Raw genomic sequence first — 13,228 nt, forward strand, 5'->3', positions numbered from 1 at the left:
AGGCTGTGGAGGGAGAGCTCTACTCATGGGAGCCCTGAGTGCACCCAGGTCTCCAGCAGCAGAAGTGGCCCCAGACTAACGGTGCAGGGGCTAGGCCTTCGGGGAGCTGAGATGCTCTGGCCGTCAGTAAGGGCTTCTCCTGTTCCTGGAGAGGCTACCTCCCGAGGAAGAGGGACATCACTTTCCTTCCTGGTGATGGGGCTTCCGGGAGGAGACCGAGGACAGAACTGGACAGACCCCCCCCTTCCCCAGGCTTGGGGGCTGGCTGGACCACAAGAATTGTGGGCCTCTCAATCACTAACACAGGTCAACTTGACCCAACCTTGCTGCCACTCAGCTGCTCCTTAACGTATTTGTAATTTTGTTTTCTGTACTGTTCACTTGCTTTATCACAAGCATCTTATTAATGAGTCTTTATAACCAGCATTTCTAGGAACATCGTAGTGTTCTGTAGAGTGCATTTGTCATCAGCTGCTCACACCTTCCTCTGTAATAGGACTTCGGGGTTGTTTTCACTTATTTCAATGCATTTACAATTGCTTTGGTGTTTTTAGGGGGACTTCTGGAATTACTGGGTCAAAAATTTGAATTTTATAAGATCTTTGATATTATTGTTAAACTGCTTTCCAAGATGCTTATACCAATTCTCAGGCAAGGGCAAAACGGCTTTCGACAATCAAGTTGAAAGATTTCAGTCACTGCCGGCAGCTCCTTGATGCACCACCATCTGCCTTAACTGCATTTGATCCTGAAGGCCGGGCTTTTCACAGAGGTGCACCCCAAGGTATGGAGAGACAGAAGTGGCGGTGTCCTAAGGCATCCTCCACCGTCCCCCTCCATCAGCCCTGATGCAGCTGACCAAGCTGTTAGGTGTAAAATATCAGCAACACTCGCTGGGAAGAGGGGCTCAGATGGCCTTGAATCGGCAGAAGACGCCACTGGGACTCTGTTTTGGATTTAACAAAGAGTATGGCGGGTCTCTTCCTCAAATTTTATATTTTGGGGGACTGTGTCTAGTACAGGTGAGTGTTTTTGGAATTTTAGAGGGTTACTTTTACTAACGAAGGTGACGGGCAGCTGGGTAACCCATCGTTGTTAAATCCTATTTGGAGGGTAATTTAAGGGTTGTGGGTGATCCTTGCTGAGAGCGTGGAAGGAACAATGGTGGTGATGCTCCCAGGGGACCAATCACAGGGCGAGTGGCCCCAGGAACCCCATATGGGAGGTGCTGAGAAAGACACAGCGTCTTCCTTGGAACTGAACCATCAGACAAAGCTGATCACCTGGACACCTCTCAAACCTCTGTGTCCTGCAGACCCGGGAAGACAGGGGAGTGAAGGGACCAGGGGTGGGAACGTGGTAACTGGAAGCAGCCTGTGAGCCCTCGTGACACCAGATCTGGAAAAATCCGTAAAGGACGTTCTTGGCTCAAGTGGGAACTTTGGGACGCGGATGCGTGTTACGTAATGACGATGTCATATCTAGAGGGATAACTGGGACAGTGAGGATGTCCCCGTTCTGGGGAGACGCCTGCGTGTGACGTGACCTTGGGGGTGGGGGGAGAGCGGGGTGACGGCACGTGTGGCGGAGTGGCTTCCAGACAAGCTCCGTGCAGGCACCTCCTGAACTGCTCGCATCTGCTCTCAGGGGCCTCGGAGTAGAGAGCTAAACCTCCAGAAACGTTACAATAAAAGCGTCCGGCGTTGGGCAGAAACGTTCCCGGGGGTCCCACTGGGGGCCCCAGACACCAGGCACTTGCAGACTCCAGTGAAGATGCATACCCGGTCAGAGACCCGTCGTGCTACAAATGTGGTAACACCTTTTTTATTTAGAGTAAGATGTGTTAACATCCAGCATGACAAAATGTGTACAAAGTTCACAATTTAAAAATGAATATCACTGCAACTTGTGATTCCACACATTTATAGCAAAATTAAAGTGTCAACAAACCCATGCCGTGTCGTACAAAAATAAATCAAACTTCAGTTCCACAGAGAGCACGATAAATATTTATACAAAATTCTGTCTTAATAAATGATTACTTAAATTAACTTAGAAATGAATATGAACAATAAGTTATAATAAATAAACTCTGATGATTCACAATAATTCCATATGAAAGGTCAGCGTTCTAATATGTGACACTTTTGCGATCCTTATATAATAGTCACAGATAACTTCTGATTTGATATTATGTACCAACGTTAGATGAGCAGCAGATTTGTGCTTAAAACCCCTTTCCATTGTACATAGGTGAGAACAATTAGAATCCCAAACTGATACTACCTATTACTCTACCAAAAGCATCACTATATTGGCCAAGAAGCTGCAGACACGACGGGGCGGGGAGATGCATGTGCCGATATGAACAACGGGGGCCCCCCCGCAAGGAGGCCGGGGCCCTGGATGGGACATATGGCCGCAGGTGACGCAGAGCACCTGGCTTCGGTTCTCGAAAAGGCAATTCTGAGCAGGGCAGCTACAACTAATCACACAACAGAAAAAGGGCTCTCCAGAGAAGGGGCTGCAGAGCCCAAGTCACGACGTAATCTTTTCCCAGCTAATTATTAAAGTCCTCCTGGAAAACTGTAAGCTTTTGTACAGTGAGCAGTCTAAAGTGCCGCTGGGATGTACATATATTTATACATATATATATATATACCGAGGTTGAGTATTGTATCAGAGTATTTGCTGTGAGGTCCCTGTAATCTCCCTTAGCATCATCGGGTCAGCCGGGAGGCCTTCTCAGATTCCTCCAGGGTCAGTGTCGCGAGGCTACTGACACGGGAATTGCACACCTCCGTACGGATATATAGGACAAGGTAAGTGCAAATAGTCGACTGGCACGTGTGGGGACAATATGACCCTGTAAGTCCTGTTCTGCTAAAAATATTTTTTTTTTATTTTTACAAAACCCATCTTTTTTTTTTCATAACAAAATTTTAAGTACTTTTGTACTTCCTGCATAACATCAAGACATGGAAGGAAGAATGCTGTTACATGTAAATCAAGTCAACGGCAATCGGAAAACACGACACACACGTCGTCCCAGGGAGGAGCGAGCAGGGGAGAGGGCAGCTGTGGAAAGTGGTCTATGCATCACGTAGTGCAGTCGTCGGGCAAAGCAATCAATCTCCGGGGTGCAAATGAGTCTAAGATGATCTAGTGTAAAGCAAAAAAGTGCTGAAGTATATTTAGTTACTCTCAACATCTGATTGCATTCATTCTCAGAGAAGGTCATGACAGATCAAACAAGGCTACGCAAACGTTCTACGGTCAACTGGTCTCCAGCGGACGGGACGGGACAGTGGAGCACACTCGTCCTGACTCTGAATAGGACCCGGGCTTATTCAAAGTCAGCGTGGGGTGAGGGCACTTCTCGGAGCTGCTGGCCCACGCAGGCCAGCAGACAGATCAGCCCAGTCACTCGAGGACTCGCAAATCACGTGCCTTCATCCCCCATACGTGAAATCATAACGGCAACAACAACAGTGAGAATAATTCTTTTTAAGGTGGAAGGGGAAATAAATAGTCTTAAATGATCTTTGAGCGTAAATGAAAACACACAGATTCTGTTAGACAGTTCAGAGGGGCACGGAACTCTTGGGGAGGTAAAAGAAGTTTGTTCCAAAGGGTACTGAGAATGGAAGAGGAAGTCTTCGGGTCATCCACCTCTAATAGGCCCCTGTCTTAACTGAAGGTCCCATAGTCACACCATGTAATTAATGCTCAGGAGTTAGTTTAAAAAGTGCTGTTTAAGCTGCTTTGAATCTTCTGCCAAGTTTCCATGGCTTGATGCTCTCTTACAATAAATTACTTATCTCATTTCTTACAGTTAATCCATATGCCATTTCCTTGGAATGCAAAAAACCTCATTTATTGCCCCACCATACACCATCCTCCTAAAACAAACAAACAAAAAAATCACATAATATTTCCAAGCATTGTTCAAAAATAAAGCATTTGTTTTTTTGCAACCAATTCTTGCTATGAAACAATATGCACACGAAATGTTTTTCCTAAATTCCGTAAAATCCTCCAACATGAGGCAAAATGATAACATCTAAAAAGTGGCTGCAGGACCACCAAATGATCATTCAAAGCTGTTTTTGTTTTTTGTCCATTTCAGTTCAAAATACTAAAACATTTAATCACTAAAGCATTAAAAAGAATTTACACTCTATTTATTTTGATCGGCTTACCTCTTCAGAAATATATATACCCTCAAATGTGCATACATTAGCAGCTATAAACATTACATGGCATATCACACTATGTCAGCTTATATGAAAACGTACAAAAATGTGAATGTATTCCAAAACTATTCTGCAGGTACTATCTTTAAAGCAAGACATAAAATCATTATGAAGTCTTGTAAGCATAACACTGTTTCAAACAGAAATAAATATATAACACTTTCTGGTAAATTACAGCAGCAAAAAACAAGAGGCATCCTTTTTTTAAGCAAGATTCCATCACTACAGCAGCTGTTCAGACCTGAATTCCTCTCACAGCCTGCTTTATATTTTCCAGTAGAGCTTTATTTTCTGGGCTCTGATAACGATCTTGATTTGTATACATGTCCGTCAAAGTAGTCACGTATGCATCAAAATTTTGTTCATTGATTGGATCCTACGAGATATTAAATAGTAGTTCATATGCAACTTTTAGTTTCTTAATAGGATATTCACATCAGCATAAAAGAGTATCACAGCATAACGCCACTGTCCTTATCATAGTTAAAAGGCCTTTTCAGAGCGACTTAATCTTAGGGGATTTACCGGTTCAGCCCCACCGGAGTCTCTAGCAATTAACGTTACGGTATGGGGGAGGTCACCGCAAACATCCAAAGTTCGAAGAAGGGTGAAAAGAGGAAAGAAAAAGGCATCTACTCGGGGATGCACACCGCGCGGGGCCTCCAGCGGCCGGCGCCGCGTGGCGGCTCACTTACCATGTGCGGGAGCTGGATGTTGGCGAGGCTGTGGATCAGGGACTGGCTCAGGTTGGCCAGCTCGTGGAGGAGGGACTCGTTCTGCTGTTCGATCACCTTGTTCTCCTCCTCGATGGTCTTCAGGCTGCTCTCCATGGTGGTGATCTGAAACGCACAGATGCGTGGGACATGTAACACGAGCCGGCCTGGGACGCGCGCGCCCGCTCCCACAGGGACAGGCCTCGGCTCCTGATGCAGAGGGAGAAGCTCTCTGCTTAAGTCAGGAGGCTTCCACGCGAGGGATAGGTCGTTTTCAGGGTCGTTGTCTTGTGTGCCTTGAGGCATCACACTTGAGCACGTGGCAAGTGGACTCGAAGGGCTTGTCTTTCTGAAAAGGGATCCACGCGTTAGGGTGGGCTAGGTTCCTGGGCTGTGTCGACTTTCACTCAGTTTTTGTGTGTGTGTGTGTGTGTGGGGTACGCGGGCCTCTCACTGTGGTGGCGGCCTCTCCCGCTGCGGAGCGCAGGCTCCGGACGCGCAGGCTCGGCGGCCGTGGCCCACGGGCCCAGCCGCTCCGCGGCACGCGGGATCCTCCCGGACCGGGGCGCGAACCCGCGTCCCCTGAATCGGCAGGCGGACTCTCAACCACTGCGCCACCAGGGAAGCCCTCAATTTTTTAAAATGTTCTGCTTGTCATTGTGCATAGAGGATCACATGACGACTGTGTCCTTGTCCCGCCCTGGCCTTTCCGCTGGTGTGATGGGAGTTTTTATTTGCATTAGTATCTTATGCAGTGCGGCGGCGGCGGCTAAAACGTCTTCTTTTTAGCCTGAACTTAATTCTGCACAGATAAGTCTTGAAATATTGATTTATCTGTGAGGCACGTCACTGCCCTCTCCTTAGGGTCGAGGCAGGTGTCTCTACCGGCATGTATGACGTCTCTGCATCCCTCCATCGGATAAAGGTCTACTGTGGCTTCCTGGAAAGCTCTTCCTTCCTCTGATATTCCAGAGAGAATTTAACAGTTGCCGTGGCACCTTCTGGCCTCCACCTGCCACCAGACAACCAGCACTTACTACACGGCCAGGCAGGAGAGCTGCCCCCATCTGCATGGGTTGCAGGGACACAGTCGTGGAAGCGAATAGGCAGCTTGGATGCTGTCGTAAAGGCTGGTTACACGGGTGCGGGCGCTCCTGGCAGCCACAGAGTGTGTGCCAGGCTCTGTGGGTCCCCTGCACCTGTGCAGCTTGGCAGCCGCAGGCCAGCATCATAGGGGATGAGTAGAAACAAGACAGAATTGCCAGACGGGCGCCAAGCTCACAGCCTTAGCGCCTTCACACTGTAACCACTGGCTGCCCCGAATCACCTGAATCTCTGCTTCATAAACTCTAAACTCTGATGTCTCAGGTGGGGTTTCCCTGCTCACAGCCAGGGGGAGGGCTGGGCACGCAGCTGGTTCTGTGCCCCGGGCCTTGGCCTACGGTCCTCCGCCTCGGGGATGGGGAGCTTCCTCCCCTCCCTGCCATTGGCAGCGTGTCCTCTGACTAAGTGTTTGAGGGACATCTCGTTTCCTGCAGTGCAGGGAGGAGGCCGCCAGGATGGTGAGTGCGTGTTTATAGGAAATCTAGACCTGGCTCAGGATAAAGATAAGATTTATAAGAGACAAACATAGAGCTTAGCAATCACTGATTTGATGTTATGAAAAAAAATATAATTCTTCATACTGTCCTGACCATTTTGTTTTATCTTTTTGGCCACGCTGTGCGCCTTGTGGGATCTTAGTTCCCCGACCAGGGATCGAACCCCTGCCCCCTGCAGTGGAAGCCCAGAGTCCTAACTAGTGGACCACCAGGGAAGCCCCCAGTTCTGAGCATTTTCGACGGAGAGACCGTGAACTCTGTCCAGGCTCTGGACCTGGGACCCCGCGAGGACCCTGGTCTCCCTCAGTTTCTGCAGCCGTAAAATGAGAGACGTGTGGGTCAGACTGGCCATTCAGTGCCTTTGAAGCAGCAGAATCAGAATCTAATTTTACACTGAAGGCTCACTGGAGCCCTCAGGTAACACAGCTAAGAGTGGGGCTCTGACAGCTGGGGCTTGGGCTCCAGGGCTATCAGGCGCGGTGACCGCCACTCCCTAACTATCCCAGCGGCCGTGCTACGGGGCTTCTGGGGGCCATGCACGTGCCCTGTGTGGCCGGGCTGTGCGGCCTGGAGAGCTCTGTCTTCACCTCCAGTCACTGGACAAAACGCAGCAGCACGGTCCTCTCCCTCCTGGTGTCGCTGACCCGGCTGCAGGTGAGGGGTACCAGAAAGCCCAGCGGCAGGGCCTCTACCGCTCCCGCTGTGGTTTTGGATTAAAGGTAAGGAAAACACTTGCCTGTCTCAGGCACGCCTTTGGCTGCAGCAGAGCCGGAGATGAGGTCGTGGTCAGCAGGTGGGCTGGTGTCCAAACAAGTGGACAGAACGGGCAGGCAGAGCACCCTAGCCTCACATTCGCCCGAGGCCACGAAAGGGTAGCCCTGGAGTCCCTGTGGTGACCCTGGTGGGGGCATAGCTGGAGGGTGCCCCTCCCTGGAGAGGCTGTGCCCGCGGGGTCGGGGAGCAGCAGGGACCTGTCCCTACCCCCTAAGCCCACGCGCAAGAATCCCAGTAAGGCTGGGATGCCCTGAGGGGACGGCTGGGGAGGGGCAGGGCCAGGCCACAGAGGGCGTGGGTTCGAACAGGACAGGAATCCCTGGCCTCACCTGGGAGTGGCTGCAGTGCTTCCCCACTCCCAGAGCCTTGGAGCCGGGGCGGGGAAGGCCTGTGGAGAGCCAAACTGGGTGCGCTGGGCCCACGGCTCTGCGGCCCTGGCTGAGCCGCTCCAGATCTCAGGTGCAGCGGGAGTTGTGGACACTTACCATGTGGACCAATGTGGGCACCTGGGCTATAGGACCAAAGCCCCTGGGATGGGGCATCTAGTAGGTGCTCAATAAAGGCTGCACCCCTCCCCTCCCAGCAGGCTCGTGAGGCCACGGATAGCAGCGGCCCCCGGGAACCCGAGGAACAAGCTCCCTGTTTACCGAGTGATGACCTTAGGGCCTTTGCCTCCCCGGGGGGAAAAAGCTCACCCGCTGCAGGAACACTGCTCCTCGGGACCGTCTACTCATAACCACGTGTCATTAAAAATACCAACACAAGAGGAAAAGTAGTCGGCCAGCGGCCCCTCTGTCACAGCAAGTTTTGCCACTGAAATGATCTCAGCAGAAGACGGAGAAAAAAGGTGAATAAATAAAGGGAAAACTGGGCCAAGCAGAAGGCAATGGCGCCACCCCTCGTCTCCCCGGCATCGGCGCAGGTGACGGCTCGATTGAGGGCCTCAGAAACTGTTACCTGAGTTCTGAGCTTGATCATGTCGGCTTCCATCTGGGAGTTGGATTCGTTCAGCTCCTTGATTTCTTCATCCAGCTGCTTGATCTCCTCATCGTTCTCTATGCCTGTAAGGGCGGAGCGGAGGGGTTAGAGACACCGCACCTGGAAACACTACAGGTAGAACCTGGAGGTGTCGCTCTTTCTAGATTTGGAACCGAATTTGCTGGGAGAGTATATACTCTTGAATTAAAAAATATAGTCCCAGTTTGTGTGTCTTCTATCCCCACTGCCACCCTCCTTACAATTAAAGCACCTAAAAACAGAAAAAATCAACTGGGGGGACACAGGCCCCCCATACCGAAAGGCTCCATCTCCTTGGGACGATTAACCAGAGCCTCAGGGTGTGACCCTCTGACTCCAGCCAAAACCATCTTTGTCCTGGACATGGATTTACCCGGTGCAGCTCATGAATTGTCTCCTCTGTTTTCTCTCTGTCTCTGTCTGCATCTCTGGCTCTCTCCCTCTCTCTTTCTCCCCCATCACTCTGGGAAGGAGCCTGCTGACATATCTGAAAATGAGGCTGACAGGGTCCCTGCCCTCCCCAAGCCCAGATTTTGGGTAGGAAAACTGATAACAGACCGGTAACCCAAAACCCGACTTGGTGGGTGCTGAGGTAGCCGTCCCCTGTGGGAGGATGAGGGGGCAGTGACAGACCTCAGGCGGGTGGTCACAGAGGCTCTCTGAATATTGACAGCTAACTAATAAACACGTGCCCCCATCTGAATGGCCAGGGTGTGAAGCTTGGCTGGGCCGCGTCCTAGGGGAGAGGGGCTGTGCAGCCGCCAGCCGGAGGCCCTGGCTGGGCTGCAGGGCCGATTGGTAGGGTTTACAAGGGGGCATTTCCGAGGCCAGCTCCCTTGGCTGGCTGCTGGCAACCTGGCCTCGCCAGTGTCAGAAAGATCCCGATCCTTCTGGTGTTTGACACTGGTATCCCACAAGTGAGCGTCCTTAGGGGCAGAGCAGAAACCCGGCAGATGCAGTTACGGGACGACCACACCCGTCACTCGCACGGCACCTGGGGGAGCTTGGGGGGCCTGCTGTGCAGCTCTGTAGAGAGAGGGGTCCAGTCCGCCTGGGACGGAAGGCCCCAGACAACCTGGAATGCTGCAGACCCTCCATGGAGGGTTCCTCCCCTCCCAGGAGTCGAGAAGACAAAGCAAAGAGAGACTGGGGGTCTGAGTCTTAGCTGCTGTATTTAGTGAAATAGAAAAAAAAAAAAAAAAAAAAAAAAGATTCGCAAGAGTAAAGCATCTTCCTGCAAAGAATCACATTTCTTCCACGGCATTATGTTTCCTCATAAAAGCAATCAGGAGGAATGCGTCATCGTGTTCAATTTAATTCCCCCTTTAATAACCCTTCCTTCTGAATCGTTTCTCCCCATGGATCTGTCTTAGGTGTGAAGCGAGCATCACGGACGAGCTGGTCTTGAGCACCTGCCCAAGCCTTCCTTCTCCCCCTGCTGTGCTCCCACCGTCACCCAGGGGGACCAGGGGGGACCTTAACCAGAGTGATGGCTCTCTCGTCCATGACCCCTGATCAGCCTCTTAGGTCCTCAAGGTGCTTCTCTGCCAGCGTCTTACAGGGTCCAGAACATCAACAAAGTCTTCCTTTTTATCAAATGCACCCCGAAAAGCAGGTCAAGGATATAATGAAAAATACTGCCAGGAATGAAACGAGGTTCACCCTTTCTCAGGTGTAGGCTGCATCACCTTTTTATATGTGACCAGGTCTTTACGGCAATCTCTCAGAATTAGGGGTTAGGATTGACTGAGTTAGGGTATATAAAAAACCTGGCACACGGGAGGTCTCCATCAAGGCTGTGGCCAACGTAATCATTCTTCCGTAGTTGAAGTTCAGGTAGAGCTCAAGATAAGAATGCATAAAAACAATCAAGATAAGTGCATAAAAATCCTGATTTGTAAAACAACTAAATCATGAGTCAGTTTATCATTTAACGAGGATTCGCCACACATTCCTTTAAATTGCTGGTCTTCCAACTGGACGGAAAACATCTCTTGTGTAAACTGAATCCTTGGGCTGTGAGGGTCGTCAGATTCTGCAAGTGAATTTCTGTTAAGATGTCTGGACAAGCTCTTCACGTCATATTTCTTCAGCCTTTTAGATCTGAACAATTTAAAACGTTCTCTTTTTCCAGGTGTTTTGCAGTTTCTGTTGAAGACCAGCCGTGTGAAGAGAGGGTTATCACATTTTTCTAAGAAGCAGAGAAGATCTTCCTCTGTTCTCGGACCCTGAGGTCCGGCTGCCTTTTAAGATTTCCCGATCTTTGTTTGGATTCAGGCTCTTTTTGAAGCCACTGTCACAGGTTCCAATGTTCTGCCGTGCAGGCGCTTGCCGAGAGAGGGGGCACGTTGCCCCAAGGCCCCTTAGGCAATGGCTCTGAGCCTCTCTGTAGTGTAAGAATACACTGTGCAAAGGAAACGCATCGGTTAATATAGGAGCAGTCTTCTCTCACATATTAAATAAAACGTCTAATTTTTACTTGCATATGACACAAAGCGTCAAAGAGCAGACGTGACTGCGTGTCACGAAGGTAACTCCTGCCAGAGTCTGTATATGAGGCTGGGGTAGCTCTTTCTGGGGAACTACCCCCTGTGCACCCCCAGAGCTATTTGATCAAGAGATTTGATTTTGGATAATCGTGACAGGAAGGGTGAAAAAAGTGCTATGCAACTGCCTGTTTCCAACACCGAGATTTCACGTTTCCCTTGACGAGTGGAATTGTAAGCAAAACAATCCATTTCAGGGTTGGCGGTTTGAAGATCACCACACTATTATAAAACCCAGAGAACGGTGGAAAAGAATAGCACGCCTCGAATTTCCAATTGAATCACCTTAATTCGCTTGTCAGGAGCACTCCATCAGCGGTACCTAATATACAGTGAAGCATATAAAATACACCACCGTGTCAGCATCTTCGTCTTGAGGCTAGATGCCAGCAAATGGAAACTTAGAAGAATTTTGATAAAATTATGAGACAAGAATGTGGTCTTTCTGGAATATAGGTGAAATCTTGGGAGGCCATTTCACTGGTTTGAATTTTCGTGAAAGAGTTTCCAACAATTATTATGTTCTGTTTAACTTTTGTGGAAAACCAGCGTCTAAGCAGGGGACAGAGATCACGTTACCGGGAGATTTCCTGAAGTCTGGCGGCATTGCTTTTCTTTTCTTTTCTTTTTTTGTTTTAACATCTTTACTGGAGTATAATTGCTTTACAATAGTGTGTTAGTTTCTGCTGTATAACAAAGTGAATCAGCTATACATATACATATATCCCCATATCTCCTCCCTCTTGCGTCTCCCTCTCACCCTCCCTATCCCACCCCTCTAGGTGGTCACAAAGCACCGACCTGGCAGCAATTCTGAACTGCCTTGATGAGAGGTTTTAGAAGTCTGGGGTTTAGAGCTGGGTTTTGAAACATGACAGACCTGGAATCTGAATCCATATCTTGCTACTTAAGAGTCCTGTGATGAGTACTTTCCTTAATTCCTAGAAACCTCAAATCCCTCCATTTAAAAAGGTCCCTATCCGTCACAGTGGCTGTAAGAAATAAGCTAACTATATAAGATACCTGACCTATAGCCAGACTCGCCAAACAGGGGCCAAAGAAAAATGTTAAATGCTGTGTTGTCTGAGCAGCCCGACAGCACCGGGGTGTCTGCAGGCTCATCTCTGCTCTGACCGGAAAGTAGCACAAATTGGTTTTGTCCTGCTGACCCAGTCCATGTGAGTTGACAAACAGTTAAAAGAAAAGAAAAAATACTGTATGTGGTCTAGTGCAGTGGGCTTCGATACTTGTTGAATTAAAGAATTTTAAAAAGACACACCTCTCCCTCACAAGTCCTAAAATTGCCATCTGATGGTTTTTACTGTGACTTTAGTTGCCAAAAATGTATATATTTCTAGAAAATTGTATGTTGCAGAGTGCTTTCAGTATATTTTCATCAAAGCCTTAGACTGAGTGTTTAATTTATGAAAACAATCTACTGTGTAAACTAAGTGGCAAATCAGGCTTCATTATCAAAACAATCTGCAGATCAGATCAACCTTCCAACAGAGGTCACCATAAATCCAATAAAACCACTAGCCAGGGTCCCCATGATGACCTTTCCGTCTCTAAATTGTATTCTAGGAGATGGATGGGTGGATGGAAGGATGGACGGGTGGATGGATGGATGGACGGGTGGATGGATGGATGGATGGATGGGTGGATGGATGGATGGACGGGTGGATGGATGGATGGATGGACGGATGGATGGATGGATGGATGGACAGGTGGATGGGTCTGGCTTCATTCACTTAGCATAACGTTTTCAACGTTCATCCACATTGTAGCATGTGCCAAAATTACACTCCTTTTCATGGCTGAATACTATTCCATTGTGTGAATATACTACATTTTGTTTATCCATTCATCTGCTGATAGATACTTGGGTTGTTTCTACCTTTGACTATTGTGAATAATGCCTATGAACATAGGTGTACCAATATCTCTCTGAGACCATGTTTTCAGTTCTTTTGGGTATATGCTAGTAGGTTTATTTCTTTAATCCACCAACCTGCATTTATTCCATTTGCTGTTGCCCAGGGGTACCTGTTGCAAACATTGGCACCAGATGCAAGATAGTCTGGAGGCCAAGGTGAACTTCTGAGGATGTTTGGAGGGAGGGATGGACTGATGGATGGATGTATGGACAGGTGGATGGATGGATGGATGGGTGGATGGATGGATGGATGGACGGGTGGACGGATGGATGGACGGGTGGACGGATGGATGGACGGGTGGACGGATGGATGGATGGATGGATGGATGGATGGATGGATGGACAGGTGGATGGATGGATGGATGGACGGGTGGATGGATGGATG

The 13,228-nt window shown here is 49.1% G+C and overlaps 1 protein-coding gene across 3 annotated transcripts in view; it reads right to left on the reverse strand.

The window, feature by feature from the left end:
• Nucleotides 1-1,787: 1,787 nt before the first annotated feature.
• MYT1L (myelin transcription factor 1 like) overlaps nt 1,788-13,228 on the reverse strand; it is a 152,714-nt gene continuing 141,273 nt past the window's right edge. For 2 of the 3 annotated variants that reach the window (XM_024118872.1, XM_024118871.1), the window contains exons 19-21: nt 8,302-8,405; nt 4,952-5,095; nt 4,492-4,632 (exon numbers count right to left, since the gene is read on the reverse strand). In XM_024118872.1, the coding sequence (XP_023974640.1) occupies nt 4,492-4,632; nt 4,952-5,095; nt 8,302-8,405 (389 nt within the window). Of the gene's footprint in view, nt 3,903-4,491; nt 4,633-4,951; nt 5,096-8,301; nt 8,406-13,228 lie in introns of those variants that run through there. The other variant, XM_024118873.1, reaches the window with a different exon arrangement.

Source organism: Physeter macrocephalus, chromosome 12 (assembly GCF_002837175.3).
Source record: "Physeter macrocephalus isolate SW-GA chromosome 12, ASM283717v5, whole genome shotgun sequence".
Taxonomy (NCBI): Eukaryota; Metazoa; Chordata; class Mammalia; order Artiodactyla; family Physeteridae; genus Physeter; species Physeter macrocephalus.